Source organism: Hipposideros armiger, unplaced genomic scaffold, assembly GCF_001890085.2.
Source record: "Hipposideros armiger isolate ML-2016 unplaced genomic scaffold, ASM189008v1 scaffold_64, whole genome shotgun sequence".
In the NCBI taxonomy this organism is placed as follows: Eukaryota; Metazoa; Chordata; class Mammalia; order Chiroptera; family Hipposideridae; genus Hipposideros; species Hipposideros armiger.
The window spans coordinates 3129995-3147307 of NW_017731414.1; the positions used below are offsets into that span (position 1 = coordinate 3129995).

The window sequence follows — 17313 nt, forward strand, 5'->3', positions numbered from 1 at the left end:
GATGGAGATGCAGAGAGACAAAGATGGAGTGGTTCCCTCCCATACTGTTTTCAGCTATAGCTGTCTCCCTTTGCAGAGTAAGCAGATAAGAAGGTAGTTGTCCCAGTCAGCACTGCCTGACTCCAAAGTTGTCCCTCCCTGGTCCCCTAGACGTGTGTCTGGACCACAGGACCCTCTTGCACAGACAACTGACTCTCATTCCTGGTTTCCTTCATTTGGGGCTGATAGGAAGGGGCAGAGGCTAACACAAATAGAGCTCTTACTATGTTTTATGCGCTTTTACTTACATTGGCTCATGGAATTTTCTTTAAAATTCTCTATGGGGCACAATACAATTTACAAATGAGAAAACTGAGGTTCTGAGAGGCTAAGTGACTTGCCCAATGTCATACAACTAATAGGTAGAATAGCTGGGATCTAAACACTGGTTTCTCTGATTCCCAAAACCATGTTCTTTCTACTGTCCACTCCCAAACTTGCTAATAGGACTGGCAAGCATGAAAAAGCCCATGCCTCCCCTTTAGAACTGGCCTGCTCTGTCTGCCAGGGCTGTAGGTTGCCATCCAGGTGAGGATGAACTCCCCTGAGAGAGTAAGGGAGCAGGGCAGGGGCTGAGGTATTTCTGCAGAAAAGCCCTGTCTCCAGGTGTCACCTCACTGGAGACTTCACAGGACACTATCCCTTCCTGGCCCTCCCTTGGCTAGCGGGGTTTTTAGCAGGCAAGCGGGAAGCTCTTGGGCAGGTCACCAGGCTGAGAAGCCTTCCAGGGGAAGATGGGAAATGGTGTTCTGGGGAATGGCTGTGGGCAGGGGACCCTGGCGACCCTCTTCTGAGAGTGAAGCAGGTCCCTGCTTGATGACACCTGCCTACTGTCCGAAAATCTCTCCCGATGTGGCATCAATGCTCTGGGCAGTTAGCACGGCTGACTGGCTCTCGCAACCTTTGCGTTTTGTTTGGATTTGGTTTAAACCCAGCACGTATGAGGCAGAGGCAGGAAGCTTACTTTTCATTTTTAAAAGGTGTCAACTGGTAGCAACTACGATTGACATAGTAAACCTTCACTGTCACATCAGCTGGGAGTTTCTCAGAACCCTCAGAGCAAAGGAAAAGGCAGAGGAATGAGGAAAATAAAGTGTCTGAAGCACCCCGAGACACAAGAAAGAAGACAGGAGGGAGACACAGAGGCCGTGGTTATCAGCTGTCATTGCAGTCCAGGACGTCCCCTTGACCTGCGTGGGGAGAAATCCAGAGACACTGAGAGCACCCCCCTGGGGCACACCTGCTGAGCACTCAAGGTTGAGGATCTGAAGAACTCCACTGGCCCTGCAGTCCTCATTCACAAGCAGCAGTGGGACGAGGAAAGGGTTCTGATGTGGGGGCACAGCGCTGGTTCTGCCACTGAGCAGCTGTGGGACCCTGGGCAAGGCCCTCCCCAGTCTGGCCTCTGTGTCTTCATCCTCTTATTATTTTTTTTTAAGGCCTTCTGTGATTCATTCCAGGTCCAAAGCAATCCAAAACAAGGTGTTTTAGGCATGTCTCCTGTTACAAATAAGTCCTCGACACAGCACATTAACCCCTGACCTTTGATCTTGGACTAAGAACTCCCCTCTCCTTGAAGCCTAGGCTCCCCCAGGTTTCCAGATCTGTGTGAGCTCTCTGGGAACATATGCTATCAACTAGGAGACAGGGAGGAGGCTAGAAAGGCGTTCTAACAATGTCATTTCTAGAAAGGAGGCTCTCCACCCTCACATCCATCCTATACTCCATTGCTAGATGAACTTCCTAAAAGCCAAGTCAGCTACGTGCTGGTCCTCTCCCAGTACTGCAGTGGCTCCCCAGTGCCTGTCAAATAACACTGGAAGTCTGAGCTGGGGACGAAGGGCCCTCCTTAATCTGACCCAATTTGTCTTTGTTCCCAGGCCACTTATTGTTCCGGATCTTTGCCACCCCCTCCCTCCATCTTTTAAAATCACACCCAGCCCACAGGGCCCTTTTCAGATTCTATATCTTCCATGAAGACTTTTTAGACCTGAACCGCTTTGTGTAGTGATTTAAAAATAAAAAAATGTATCTGTCTCCTCCTCTAATTCCGCACCGGTGGACCTTGTGGCAGGCAGGGTGCTTGACATGACCCCAGCCTTTGATGACTTTAAAGAAATGGAACTAAAATAGAAAGAACTGTGTTCCTGGGGTCCAGAACAGCAGTGCTTAGAGGTGACAGAAGTGGAGAAAAGACAACAGGGGGAGAAGGTTTTTTTTGGGGGGTGGGGGTAAGGGAAGCAGATAGAATGGTATTTAAGGATCCCTTCTACCCTGAGATTTTCTGTGTTTTTGTGCAGAGTCCTGGTCATTTCTTTAATGCAGGCTCTTTCGTGTCCTGATAAACCTTGGAACCCTGGACTTGAGGGTCCTGTTGTAGCACATACGTAACTCCATCGTCAAGAGAAGCGTTTCTCCTTCAAGAGATGTTTGAGGTGCCAGTAGGAAGCCTGGGGAAGCTGAAAGCCTGGTTCTCCAGCCGTTCTGGTCGATGAGGAAATGTCGCGTCAGGAAAAGCCTAGCATCCTGCCCCCCAGCTGCCCCTCAGCTTGTGCAGAGCCTTTGGGCAGGGGCAGCTGCTGGCCCAGCCAGGGAGGAGGCAGGCAGCTGGAAGCCCTCCTGGCCATCAGCACAGCTCCCTTTACAGGGCAGGTGGAGGCTGGGGGCTGCCTGGGGCTCTGGTTTTCCCCACCTGCTTGCAGTGCGGTTTGTCTGCTGGCGCCACTGAGGCGTTGGGGCTGGGGGAATTTGATCGGCAAGGCGGGGGAGGCTGTCTCCCCAAGATATGAGCCCCGTCTAATCCTCCCCGCCTCCTGGGGCCCTGCTGAGATGCCCTTCCTGGGAGGGAAGAGCAGACGGGAGCTGAAGCTGCAGCGTTTGAAGGTTGCAATAAATAAAGGAGGAGGGTCCCGAGTGCTTTAAGTGTCCTTCTGAAACCCGGCCGCCCCTGACCTCACTGCCGAGGTGGTAGGACAGGCTGCATAGCGTCCTTGAGACGCTCAGACAGGCTGCCTCTCAGCGACTGGCAGAAGGTCAAGAGCAACCCCAGGGCTCACTTCCCAGACTTCTGACCCTTGACATTCTGAGCGCGGTTCCCCAGTGTCCCTGCCTCCCTAGCTGTGTGGCAGCTTTTGTTCTCAGGGTTTTCCTACTATCTTACAGGAGAAGGGGGCAGGAGGGAAGAAACAGCGCTGGGGGCTCACCAAGTTCCAAGCCAGCTTGGGTTGTTGCTGTGTTCCCCTTCCACCCTCTCCCTGGGAGACCAGACACATGTTATCAGTGACTCAGAGAACCTTCTGTCAAGGTCAGTCTGCTCTGTCTGACACCCTCTCTGCTGTCTGACATGAGAACCACTATTCTCCCCCTCAAGCCAGCCCCAGTGCAATGGCGGGCACTGTATGAGCCATCCAGGAGAACCCCACTGTGGGCTGGAGAGCATCTGGACGGAGCCTCTACACCAGGACGAGCCTCTAAGTGTCTGCTTCCCTTGCTGGTGTGTCCTTCTGTGGTGTGTCCATTTCCCCGCCGAAGCTTCCTCATGGAGAGGGGAGGCCAAGCCCTGGAAGCTCTCTTGTTGTTCCTCCTCCTCTTGGCTGCCTGGGTTCCTGGACCTGGTGGCCCTTGGGCAGCACAGGGAGATCTGAAGTGTCTGGGGAGGAAGGGCCACCGCAGGCCTCACCAACATCAGTCTCAGGCATGGGGAGCTGAGCCCTGACTGTGTCCAGGGTCTGCTGCTACACACCTGAGGCATGACATACTTTTTCTTTTAAGGGGTTTATAGTCTAGGCAGGGAGGAAGGAGAGAGATGAGAATCAAATACTAATTCATAGGATCAGATGTGCACTCGGTATGACAGCACCTACTGCAGAATTTAAGGAACAGGGAGCTGATGGAGGGCAGGGTCTTTTTCTCCCCACCGCTGATGTCCTTGCCTCTGTCATCACCAGGCAGGTGCAGCCCCTCAGTCGTGAGTGTACCTCTCTCACCCTAGAATGCCTGCCTTTCCTTCTGCTGAGCCAGGAGCCACTCACCCATCCCCCACTGCCCACCTTCCAGGGTTACTGGGGTCACTGGGGAAAGGTGCTGGCAAACCCAAGCTTTGCTTCCTTGCCTCCTTTGCTTTTTCTTAGCTCCTTCCCTCTGTCCTTTCCTCACTTGTCTACACTCAATTCTCTCTCTTTTCTGCAGGAATATAATGTTCGGCTGCTTTCCACCCACTCTCTGAATGCTGCCAGTGAATAATGACTAAGGTGGTGGGTGGAAGCACAGCAAGTTGAGACCAATTTAGCAGTCCTGGGTGCCAGGAGGGGGCTGACTGAGCAGCAAATGGCTTTGCCACAGCAAGGAGAGTGCAAGTGCCCTCAAACCAGCAGGCCAGAGAGCCACGTGCACAGCCCTACCCACCCCCCACCCCGCCCGCAGGCACTGCCTCAGCCACCCTGCAGTCTGTGCACGAGGTTAGATGCACACACGGGGCAGGTAGGGTTTGTCCTTAGACACCAGTGGGTTTTCAGAGTAATGCCCACTCCACTTGGATCTTGGCTCCACTTTTGACACCCTTGAGGGGGCTGTGTCCTTGTACACCCCTTGGGCTCACCTAGACTGCTCCCTCTTCTTCTGGGGGATGCTGCGACCTGGGGACATCTGCAGCTCTGAAGGGCTGATGGCAACTCCGAGAGACTGCTCTGGGCATGGCGGAAATGGAGGTTCTGTGGTGTCTGGGAGGGGGCCGCCCAAGCACACTTCAGATCATGCCACAGAGAGAGGCCAACCCAGGGAGACCCAGGTGTGGGTCTTCCAGGTCCTGCCATCGAGAATCTGAGGATTCCTGTCATGGGGTGTGACTATGAGGAGAGCATGTCTCAGAGAGAGAGGTGACAAGACTGGATGAATGAATGTGGAGTGTGTGTGTGTGTGTGTGTGTGTGTGTGTGTGTGTGTGTGTGTGTCTGCTGGCAGCCATCCCGGAGGCAGTTATCTTCTTTCACAGTGATTAACTGACATGGAAGCAAATCTATGGATGATCTGGGCAGGGCAGCTCTATACTGTCTTTGTTCCAGGTACTGGATGAAACCCACATCACATCTGTTCCGACACCAATTTGGCCTGTCACTTAATAAGAAAAATCACCTCTCTGCTGGCTTGATTAGAACAATTAGTGTTAGCTGTTCTTGCATATGCGTGTGAGCGCACGCACACACACGCACGCACACATACTCCGTCCTCTGTCTCCTCCATCTCCCTCCACACCCAGCGCACCCTCGGCCCCATCCACACTCCATCAGTCTTTCCTCATCGGGAGACAGCCTCTATATGTGATCAGCACCCAAGTCTGGTTTCCACACACTGCTCATGTTACCAGGGAAGAGGCTGCAAGCCTGTTTTAGTTTGGCACTTATTTGCCTAGAGATGAAGTGGAAACACTGAAATAGATAATGGAAGAAAGTTTGGTGTTCCAGTGAAATGTCGTTAATTCAGATTCTGTGAAGGCAAAATGTGCTATAATTTCAATCTTATGAACTGACTAGTTGTAAAGAAAGAACCTATATAAGATAAAGTTCATTCCTTAAAGTAAGTCTCAAGTAGACATTCCAGTCTGCTAGATACTTCCTAGTTTATTGTTTATTGATTTAACATATGTGCATAACAAGTGCTTAGGGATAAGGCGGGGAGGGGTGCAGAAAAAAGTGAAGAAAACTCTAAGACTTATCATGCTTGAATTATAGTAATTATGGAAGTAACTGAGTTCTTATAATTTAAAAAAATCTTTTTTTTTTCTGCACGTTAAACACTTGTCAACAATTCAGTGAACCTAAATCTGTTTAATTAATGGGGCCTGATGGTTGGGTAGTTATAGCCCCAGATTGGGAGACAGGACGGCTGGGTCCCAATCCCAGCATTCCACTTAAAATCTTAGGTGAACTCCTTTATCTCTGACAGCCTCACTTGGTTTTCTCATTTGTCAAATTGTAGAAGAGATCTTCCTACAGAGTTGGTAATAGTAATAATGATGATAATAATAATAATAATAGTAATAATAATAATAACAATAATGTCCCTTTTAAAATGTAAAGTCCTGGACAGATACGAAAGGCTATTAAAATCATTATTACAGGAAGCCTAGGGATGGCGTTCGGCTGTCTGGTGGAAGTCTGTGTCTCGAGGAAGCAAGAGAGTGAGAGAAGCAGGATGGAGATCGCAGATACAGAGGCAGCTGTGCCAAACAGCAGCTCAATCGAAGCCCAGCTCAGCCTCGCTCCACTGACACATGCCCACACGCTGCTCTAAACCCTTGGAGGAGGAGGTCCAAGGCCAGTCTGCACACTTGTTTGGCGGGAGGCAGCTGTAAGAAGTGAGCCCTCCCACCCTTAATTCCTGGCTCTGTCTGGGCTGGGCGGCTGGCTGAGCTGGGGAAGGAGGTAACAGGCTCCTCCCAGGTTAATTCCTGGAAGAGAAAGTCCACCTCCTCGGCTCTCGGCTTGCTTCTTGCTGCTGCTACAGCGTCTACTCTCTGATACCTTCTTGATGTTCAGTCCACAACTACCTCCTGCCTGGTGTCTTCAAGCTCACCTCCCTCATGCTGAGCAGCTGCTGTGTTCAACGGTAGTGCAATCCAGTTGTCAATGTACTTGACATTGATTCATGGGTGCCGGTTCCTCTTCCCAATTCTCATCACAATGTTTAATCTCAGACCATTATTTAGCCATTTTTTAAAAATCCCCCATCTCCCTGGCGTCTGGCATGGATAAGGCCTTGAATAAATAATGAAATGCGGAGTTTTTCAAATTTGAGTGATGATCTTTGAAAGGTAAACTAAAATCATCACGATCCCTGAGAAGACATGTGGCAAACCTGATATGAGAAATAATAGGGTGGTGCAAAGGGCATGGGAAGAGAGTCACCGGGACTGTGACCGTGTGACCTTAGGCAAATCATGGCCAGATTACCTCCCAAACATGGTAGCAATTCACTCTCCCAGCAGCAGAGTCCAATTTAGATCAGTGGGTTTCAAACTGCAGCAATACAAAGATCCATTCAAACGCAAACTCAAAGACCTACCATGTAAGTTGTCTAAAGGTTCCCCAGGCAGTTGGACCCTTCTTCGTTGGCAAAGCCCCAGAAACATCTCATCGTTGCCCTGAAACCACTGCCCCTGGGGTTCCAAGTGCACGATTTTAAAACCCCAAGTCTAGATCATGCCTGGCATCTCCCCCTTTATAATTGTACTTGTCCATTGATTGAGCTGGAGATAGAGTGTGTGGGTTGGCAGGGTGGGTGGGGGCTAGGTTTTGCTTAGGTACCTGAACTGTCAGAGAGGCAAGAGCTGGGATGGAGAAGCCCTGTCTAGGCAGAGGCACTAAAGGAGCCCAATAACAGAGGTGGGAAAGTCAGGGCAATGTGTGCCCCTGCAGAAATCCACTGCTGGGAAAAAATGCTCCCTGCCAAGGGTCTCTGATAGCTCTTTTCTCTCCCATCACTCTATTAAACAAGCATTCACGAAGGGCCGACGCAGAGCAGCCACACATTGTACTCTGACCGGGGAACTTACAACACAATCTCGGACTCTGAGAACGTTGCGGGCTCTTCAGGAGCCAGTGGGTAAATGTGAGATAGCACTAAATGATGGCAGGAACTCAGAGGAAGGCCCGTGACCCAGACTAGGTGGAGGTGAGGGGACAGGGCAAGAACATTTTACAGAGAAGAAACACGTATTTCTGTGCTCAGAGGTAGCAGGAGAAAGTGAAAGAGCCAGGGGCTGAGCTGAGTTCAAATCCTCGCTCCACCATTTGCTGTCCCAGCTATGTTATTTAAATCTCCTCTCCCATCATCATACATAATACCCTGCAGGGGACCCTGAGAATTACATGAGATCATGAATAAAAAGTACTGGGCACACAGTGTATGTAGTGGATGGTAATAGATGTTGTGCACTATTACCCATTACGCTCGTCTGTAAGCTGCTTAATGACAGGTTTGCCATCATTACCTTATTTGTCTTTGAAGCCTCGCTGCCTGGCTCAGAGCCTTGCATTTTGTAGGCACTCAATGAATATTTATTAAGTGAATGTTGAGTGAAGTGCAAAGGCATATAAATAAGTTTGGGGGATTAGAAAGCCATTTTTTATGGCTGGTGCCCATCTACCTCTTGGCCCATACAGGCAGACACATGGCTTCCCAAAACTGCCTGGCAAATCTTCTCCTGGCACATGCCTAATACACAGGCTCTCCCAGCCCACACTACACAGCAGCGCACCTTTGATGGCAGCCATCCAGACACACATCTACTGAGGCACACACAGAGAGTGGAGACCTCCTACAGACACACACATGCACAAGCTGAATGGTTGAAACAGGTTTCACCGAGTGCAGCATGCAGAGGCTGCCATAAATGTTAAATAATAACCATCTCAACCAACCCATCCTCCCTCTGGCTCACTTTTGAGAGACACCTGAGTTTCTTTCTCCACCTGAGTTTTTTCTCATGTCAAGCAGGGTGAGCGTCCCCCACTCACATCTATCCAGCTGAGACCTTGTACTTGAACTCCCAGTTGCTAAGCCTCACTTTGCTCCCATTGGCTGTGGACCTCAGGGAAAGCCCTGCCCCTCCAGTGCCTCAGTTTCTTTCCTGGTAAACACAGAGAGTTAACCGTACTTCACAGCTGACCTGGTAGTTATGTTTGGAGGACAATGGAGATAACAAAGGAGATAACGTCTGTGATGTGCAGAAAGTGCCTCAGAAGAAAGGCGCTGGATAAATACAAGGTGTAGACGCAACGCCTGATTAGCATGTATGCCTCTGCCCACAGACTTCCACCCACAGACTCAGCTCTTCCCACCCTGAGCACAAACACCCTTCTCCCAGGAACACTGTCTCTAATACCCATTTTCATGTGCACACACATGCACACATACTTCCAACACCTGTATTTTCCCCAGCATGCCCAAAGAAAATTGTTTTTTGAACTTAGAGCAAGCTCAGGTTACAAACACTCTCTTGCTCCCACCCACAGACTCTCTCAAGGGTCTCTCAAGAACTGCCAAGCAGACAGCTCATCTCTCTGTGGCTGGGCGCCTCGGCTCCCACGATTATAATTAGGCTGTGCTTCCCTCAGAGCAGGAGACCCCTATCTGGCACTGCTCCTGCCAAGAGTTCTCCAGAACTCAGTGCCTCCTCACTTGTTTGCCAGTACCCAAGGCCAGAGCAGAGGGGCTGATGGCAGCAGGACAGCATGGATGGAATGGAAGAGGAAGGAACCCTGAACTTCAGATGATTAGATCACTAACCACTCCTTGTTCCTGAGAAACTGAGGGCTCTGAAGCTAACAAGTCTGGCACACTTTCCTAGGCCTGACACACTCATGGGCGAGCAGAACACTCATTTGCTCCACAGTTCAATCCTTTCCACTTGGAGCAGGAAAGAGAAAGATCACCTGGCCCTTGATGTTTCTGTGTCTTAAGCATGTGGGAGCGTATGTGTGTGGAAGTAGTGGGGGGCTGGCTGTTTCTGGTGGGTGAGAGAAAGAGGTGAATGTGGTGCGTATGTAGGTGTGAGACTGTGTGTGTGTGCGCGCGTGTGCATGTGTGTGTGTGTGTTACTTTGGCTGAATTGTATGTCCAGGACTATCCTGGTGACCTGCAGCTTCAGGGGGCCACTTAAATTCTGGGGTTCATCACCCCCCTCTCTATTCACCTCAGCCCGTGTGATATGCTCCTTCAGTGAATCATTTCAAACCTCTAACTGCACCATTGTCCCTGCCATCGGTGTGGACACAGCACATCTCCAAAGTTCCAGACAGCCAAGCTCAGAGGCCGGCTCCAGCTGTCAAACCCACTGACGGGCCAGGGCCCCTCCAGCCTCATGCACACCTCGGGCTTCCTCATCTCTGACATCAGTGTCACCCAACACTTATGTCCATCAAGATCAGATTCAAGTCTGGGAGTAGATAAACCCCATCTGCAGGAGATAGAGACAAAAACAGAAGGACAGACTCTACTCTGTCCTCAGGGCTGGGACCACCCAGCAGCACCCACCCTGGCAGAGGGGAGACCCTGACAGTTACCTGCAGAGACAAAGACACCTAGGCATACCAGGCACAGACAGACAAAGACTTACAGACGCGCGGACGCGCTGCATGCCGCGGGGAGCGCGGTGTCTCCGGAGCCTGGACGCCCTCCGTGGCAGCAGACCCTTTTGGGAGTGAGCGAGATCACTCGTCCACCGTAGCTTACCTGCCTCCTGCGCCTCGGTCTGACTTGAGAATTATTTTCAGTGTGTTTGGCAGTGTGTTCTCGTCTCTCTTTTCCCAGTGCTGCCGGGCGGCTTTGGCTCGCGGGATGAAGCGAGCAGAGAAACTTTCGGCCGCTCCGCCCGCGCGCTGCCCACCGCCCGCCCGCTCTCTGCGCGCCGGCCTCTGTGCGGGGTCCCAGAGCCGCGGGCGGGCAGGCGGGCGGGGCTGCGGGTAGGCGGGGCGGGGCTTGTGCTGCTTATTGGCAGGGACAAGGCGGGGCGGAGCCGCAGGCGGGGCGGGGTGGGGCTGGCGCCGGCGCCGTTCATTAGCCAGGGTGAAACAGAGCGCGGGCGGGCAAGGGCGAGGCGAGGCGGGGCTGGCGCCGGCACCGCTCATTGGCCGAGGCGCGGCCGGCAGCCTCGCCCTCACCGCTCGGCGGCCTTTGTTTCTAGCTGACAGCTGGGGTTGCTCGCGATCTCCCCGCTCCTCTGCGCCCGCTAAGGGCGCGGGGTCTTGGGGCCCCCATTTCTCTGCTCTCACTTCCAGCAAACCCCGCCGGGCGACCCTACCTGCTGTCTTTCCTTCCTCTGCCTTCTCTGACTGTTCCCATCTTGCCCTTATTCCCTCCTTTTTCTTCTTTTATTACCTGCATTCCGTTCTCACTCCTTCAGGTTTCCTTTATCCATTCCTTCTCTTTCTCTTTTTCTTCTGTATTTTCCCCGTCTTTATCATCTCTTCTTCCAATTCACCAGTTTCCTTTTCCCAGTAACGCTTCTGTACTCCAACCCCTAAACCCCGCAAAAAAGGCTGGATTTCTAGGTTCAAAGACCTGATTAGCAACCTATGAGGGGCATTAGTTCACCATGCCAGGACTACAGACCAGAACGCAGAGCACTGGCATTCCTATTCCCGAGACATTTCAAAGGCAAACTTTTTCAGCTCCCCACCAGGGACTAAGTTCCAGGGAAAACCTGGGGCCTGTTTCAAGTTTATAGCTATTAATCTCATCCAGTACCTTTCTAACACTATCATGTTCTCTACCACACTCATTTTCAATTTCTAGCAACTTAGCTAGGAGTAAAACCAAACTTACATGCTTTGGTCGGACAGTTAAATGGGGTGCCAGGTGTTGCATGAGGCTCTGTTCCTGAGGGTGCACTGAGGCTAATTCTCTAAAACTCAGGTGTGACTCTGTCCAGGGAGCATTAACCTCAGCCAAAAGAGGTGTGTGTGTGTGTGTGTGTGTGTGTGTGTGTGTGTGTGTGTGTGTGTGTGTGTGTGATTGTAGGGGGGGGGGAGGCTGAGGTGTCTGACATCTGACTATAAGTAGAATAGAGGAGATAGCCCTAAGATAAGCAACACCATTTTGTTTCTGCCACCCCTCTGCTCAATACCCTATAGGAGGTCCTCACTATCTCCAGATCTTGGCCCTGAAGACTCCAGCTTGCAATTGCAGGCTTCTTGGAAGGCAGCAGAGCACAGGGTTGGGAGCACAGACAGGCTCTGCTACTTATCCTGGTGACCCTGAGCGGTGCCTTAACCTCCTTATATCTCAGTTTTTTCATTTATAAAATGGGGGTGACAATTCCCAGAATGGAAACTCTCGAGAGGGCAGAGACCGTTCTTTTGTGTTCATGGCTGAGAGACTTGGTCTGTTTTGTTCAAGGGTATATCCCCAACACCTAGAACTTGCCTGACACATAGTAGTAGGCACTCAATAAATATTGGTAAAATTAACTCCTAGTGTATAGTTTGTTGTGAGGGTTAAATAAGAATTTTTTTGCATGTGGTAAGTACTAACACATAGCTCTTACAAGTAACAAATCCTACAACTTCTCTGCATCAACCCCAAAGGCCTTCTCTGAAGCTCATCTTTTCTTTCCCACCTTTTTATGTACTTCTCCCTCAGTTTGAAAAATCTTTCACTACCTGTCAAAACCTGAGACCTAAAACGCAATCCTTATTCACACCTTCTCTGACCATCCCAGGCAGAATAATGCTCCTTCCTCTAAAGCCCCGTGCTTCCTGTGTCCCATTCACTGACACGACGTATGTGTGCTTGCTTGCATGTGTAATACAATCCAGTTGTCACATCCAGCTGTGACTGCAGGTCTGTCTCCCTAGAGTGTGAGAGGTCTGGGGTCAGGGACTGGACTCTACATCTATCCCCAGAGACAGATGTGGTGCCTCACAGGTGGGAGTTTCTCAGGAATATTTCCTGAATGGGTTAATATAGATCAAACATCCCTTAAACAAAGGGTAGATTCTTGGAAGGCTGAGTAAGGGATCAGGTGGCCTCTGGACTTCAGTCAAACTGATTTTTGTGTCTTCAGATGTGAAATTCCATGGAAGGGGCAAAAGGCTCCTGGAGGCCTGCTGCTTCTGGTTCTGGTCCTACCAATGACCATTTACATGCTCTTGGACAAGCCATGTCCCTGGCTAGGCCTCAGTTTCCTCATCTGCAAAGTGGGTACTTTGGATGAGCCTCTAAAGGCCCTCTTCCAGCACTAACTGGCATACTGTGGTTCTCTGCCAGAAAGATTCTGGGTAGAAGACAGGGCTTGACATGCAGCCCTCTTATAATGACTGAGTTAGGCAAAGGGTGTGGGCAGTGTGTTGGTGTATGTGCGAGGTGTGGAACCCGGATCCAGTATGGAACAATAGAAACACCCTGTGGAAGGGATGCTTCAGAGATAAAGGGTGCGTTGACAGTAGAGGTGGAAGTAAGGAAGCAGAATAGGGGAGGAGACCTGTGATGGTATAGTGTGTGTGGGGTGTGTGTGTGTGTGTGTGTGTGTGTGTGTGTTCGTAAAACGCTCAGGAATGCAGTTTCCAGGAGTACAAAGCCATAATTAGCTCCCTGATTCAGCTGTTGGGTATGGTAATGCAAAGGCTGGGTGTGTCTGCCCCTGAAACCTCTGGTGAGAGTCTCAGTGTAGCTCCCCTTCCTCTGTCTAATGAAGGAGTGCTGCCTTTCCTGAGTCCCAGGTTTCCCATTTGGACCTCTGCATCACTCAGGCTCTCCCTGGTCTGAGCCGAGTCTAGAAAGAAGGGTCACAAAGCATGTTCTTATAAAAATAAATGTCTGGCCATCCTCATCTATTCATCACCTGAGCTTCTGTGACAGTGGCTTACTGTCCTGACTTATCACTTTGTGTTTCATCTCTAGGACCTAAGATTGGCTATATAGGACCAGGCCCATGGACCAGTTAACCCAGCAGCTTGTGTGGATCAGAAAAAGGTCTATCTTTTACAAGGACTTTCACCTATCACAATTTAAATAATTGCCTGGCTTCTTGTTTGTCTTCAACTCTTCTGTAAGTTTCTTGTTCAAGACCACATCTTTCTTATTCAGCATCGAATCCCCAGCACGTTGTCGGCATATGGCAAGCACTCAAAAAATACTTGAATGAATTCTATGAAGGGGACAAGGTGATGTTTCAGAAAGAGGGATGAACTCACATACAGAAGACCTACATCTACAACTCCCACATTTTCAGGCTTGTGGTCCTGTTACAATCTTTTCAAGACTCAGTTTGCTCTTTGGTAAGATGGGCCTAGTAACATTTGCCCTATCTGTCTTGTGGCAATGATGCAAAGATGAAAAGAATTAATGAAGTCGAATGTGATAAGAGAAGTAAAAAAATGTTAAATAATTGTTTAATATTATTTCAAATCTAAAAATCCAGGGCCTTGTGTTGGGAGATAAGAAAGGCTGCCAATATTGAACTGAGGTTGTTGGGTAACCTCCAAAAGTATAATTGACTAGAAAATATTATAATGCTAGATCATTGAGTAAAGCTTCCAGGGATCAATAGGCTGCCACTACTTCATCTAGCTCTCAACCACCCCAAGAAAGTACAGGAAGGCTGCTTTTGCTGCCAGCTGAGCCGATCAATGCCTTCTGACTTAGAGGATGCCCACCAGTGTCCCATCTCCCTCCAGGTAGAAAACGATTCCCCTGGAATTTCCCTGGATGTGTCGCTTTTATAACCAGAACTTATGTTTCTTACCTGTATGTCCCTGGGCACCTGGTACCTCTTCTCTCTGGACTTCATTCAGTAAACTCTCCTTTGCTTTGGAAGGAACATCTCTTCCTTGATTTCTCTGGGTGTTAAATGAGATAAAACGCAAGTAGTGTTTCTCCTTTCCTAGAAAGTACTACATGACTTCAAGGAATTGTTTATTGTTGTCATTGTCCTCACCATCAGTAGCCTAATTATTTATAACTTTATGTTGAGTATTTAACCTGTATTTAGGTCCAAGGGACCAGGGACGTTATAGAGGAAACAAACTCTTAGGTGCCCTGGGGAAAACGTGCTGACTTCAGAATTCCTATCCAAGGATGACTCATCCCCTCTAACATGCTCAAGTTACCTTAGGAAATATGTCCACCCCACTCTTTCATTGAAAGTAAAACTGAGTCAAATAGAAAGAGAAGAAATGGGCCCCATTTACTGGAACTAGGACCCTAGGGTTCTAAGGCCTGTGTTCTATACTTGCATCGGAAGCCGTGTAACTGATGTAGTGCCTCAGTGTGGTTTGGTTGGGGCAGTGTAGACATCAGGCAGGCAGCCTTCCCCTGAGCAGGGAACAATGAACCAGCCCCCTTGGCTAATGCAAAACCAGGGCTCAAATGGCACTAACTACTTCCAGTTCAAATAAACTTTGTTCAACCACCAGCTGACAAGGCTCATGTGTCAATCATTTAGTAAACCCTTCAGTGAAATGCAGGGTTGAGCTAGATGACAGAGAAATGAGAAGGAAGTATTCTCATTTGACTCTCCCAACCCCAAACACAATTTTCAAAAGGATGCACTAGACTCTCGCTAATTCAACATCCTAGTTCTGCAAGGTCCTGGCCGATCACCTGTTCTGGAAATCTGTCTCTTCCATGGTTTTGACTAGTTTGTCTAAAGCTATGAAATAGGAAGATGTTTCCACTTATAACTATTAAAAAGCCTGACTCAAACTGGCTTAAACAATAGAAAGATATCTCATGAGTTAATAAATTAAAAGATCAGCTCCCAGGTTACTTCATATCTTGGCTTCACAATGTCATCAGATCAGGTCTTCCCATCTCTCTGTTCTGATGTTCCCAGAGTATGGGCTCTGCCCTCAGGATGGTTGCTTAATGACTACAGGATGGCTCTATCAGCCTAGTTGTCACACCCAGAACCAGCAATGGGCTGAGGAATAAAGGACCTTTGTTCTTGCACATCTTTCCTAGGATCAAGGAAACCTTCCCTAAAAGGCCCAGCTGACTCTAGGCAGGCTTGGGAACATCATCTGACAATCACTGGCAAATTCAAGGAGATTACCATGGTGGGCTTTGACCAATCGTTTGGGGTGCAACAGATATTGGGACATGCCTGTATATCTCATCTTTGTCTTTGAGGATAAAGGGGAAAGCCATGGAGAAAAATAGTCATTGCTGCTTATTATGCACCACCTTTTGGCTGGACATTTTTATCTACAGCATCTTATTTAGTAATCAGAAATCATTATCTCTGTTTTCCAAATGAAGAAATTGAAGCTCAGAGTGGTTAAATAATTTGCTCCAAGTTCCACTGCTACACAATGGAGAAAAAAAGACAGGAACACAGGTCCATCCAAAGCCTTTACTCTCTCTGTTGTTCTAGCTGTCTCTTTAGGGTTGACTCTTATTAGCTCTACCCAAGGCTAACCAGATCCTTCCAGGAGCACGGTGAGCACAAGAGATAAAATAGCTTTCGCCTCTATCATCAAGTTTAACCTTCTTTGCTTAGCTTTCAAACACCACTCCAGTGTGCCCCTGTCCTTACCAACTCATCCCTTTTCCCCCTGTCTCCCCATCATGTCTTCTCAGTTCCACACTGCCCCCTCACCTCCTTCAAGGCCACTTCCACCTCTGTTCCCTTGCCTTTCTTCAAGCCAGAATGGAAGTGTCTTCAAACGCCTTCCCCAAGCCCTGACCCAGTCCTCCTGGGTCCCCCCCCCTCCACCCCATTGAAGTCCCATCAAATAGCACATCCATGTCCTGCTATTCTTTCCATTGTGCACTTTGTAACTTGAGTTCTACTGTTTCAGGTGAATGAATCTCATTTTCCTACTAGATTTTTAAATGCTCAGCTCAAGGCTTGGCATATGATAGACACTCAACAAATATTTAATGACTAAATGAGGGCTGGGACCATGTCTTACTTTTCTATATCCCTAATACTGTTCAGCCTGCTGCTGAGCACATGGGTGGTGGCTAATGGACTAATTGACTTTGGGCTAATGTCTCCCCAGGGTTGAGGAATGGCATGTAGACAAAGAAGTTGGCATGACCTTTGTCAGCTCTGAGGGAGGTCTTTGGCAAATGAGCCCTGTCAAGCTCACATTCGCTTGTAGCCCTAAACTCATTTAAGCAAATAGAGCACATGAGACCAGGACTCCTGGGAAATCACTTAGCTTCCCCATGGGGAATGCTGGCGTGCTCATTTCCTTCCCCCAGGTGGGGAGAAACAAATAGCAGAGGCTTTTGAGACCCTGTGTGCTGAAATTTAATTTACACATTGACTCAGTCATTTCTCAGGAAGCTGCTCCAGGAGTGCTAGACCGAAAGGCCCAGGCTGTCCCCTGAGAGTGGGTGGGATCTAATTGAGTCCTCCAGGTCACTGCACCTCTTAAGTAACATGGCCGTTCTCCCCCCAGTGTCTTCTGAAATTAAGATCATTCCCTTTACTTTGTGTATCACATTCTCCAGATGTTGACCACATACTTTGCTTTCTTTCCAGACTGAGTGCATTTTCTACAAGGAGGCCTCCATCTTATCACCGGCAACAACAGAGGAGGAGAAGAGGACAGAGGTGTGGAGATGCAGGTGGTTGTACCACGTAGTCTCGGAGGTCTTTTCCAGCGTTTTTTGACTCTTTATAGCTGGGACTAAAAGCTTCAGACTCTTTTGAGCTTGAACGTCGCTGGGAACAGCACAGAAGGACTGTTGCAGCTGCGGGTGAACATTTCATCCAGAAGAGGCTCTTGGTAAACTTGGAGGAATTTTTCCTTCAAAGCACAATGGA

General features: G+C 49.2%; 1 protein-coding gene across 1 annotated transcript in view; it reads right to left on the minus strand.

The window, feature by feature from the left end:
* Positions 1-10663, minus strand: part of LZTS1 (leucine zipper tumor suppressor 1) — a 60531-nt gene extending 49868 nt beyond the window's left edge. Inside the window, exons 1-2 of the mRNA XM_019641848.1 lie at positions 10657-10663; positions 10269-10492 (exon numbers count right to left, since the gene is read on the minus strand). Of these exons, the coding sequence (XP_019497393.1) occupies positions 10269-10492; positions 10657-10663 (231 nt within the window). The remainder of the gene's footprint in view (positions 1-10268; positions 10493-10656) is intronic.
* Positions 10664-17313: the final 6650 nt, after the last annotated feature.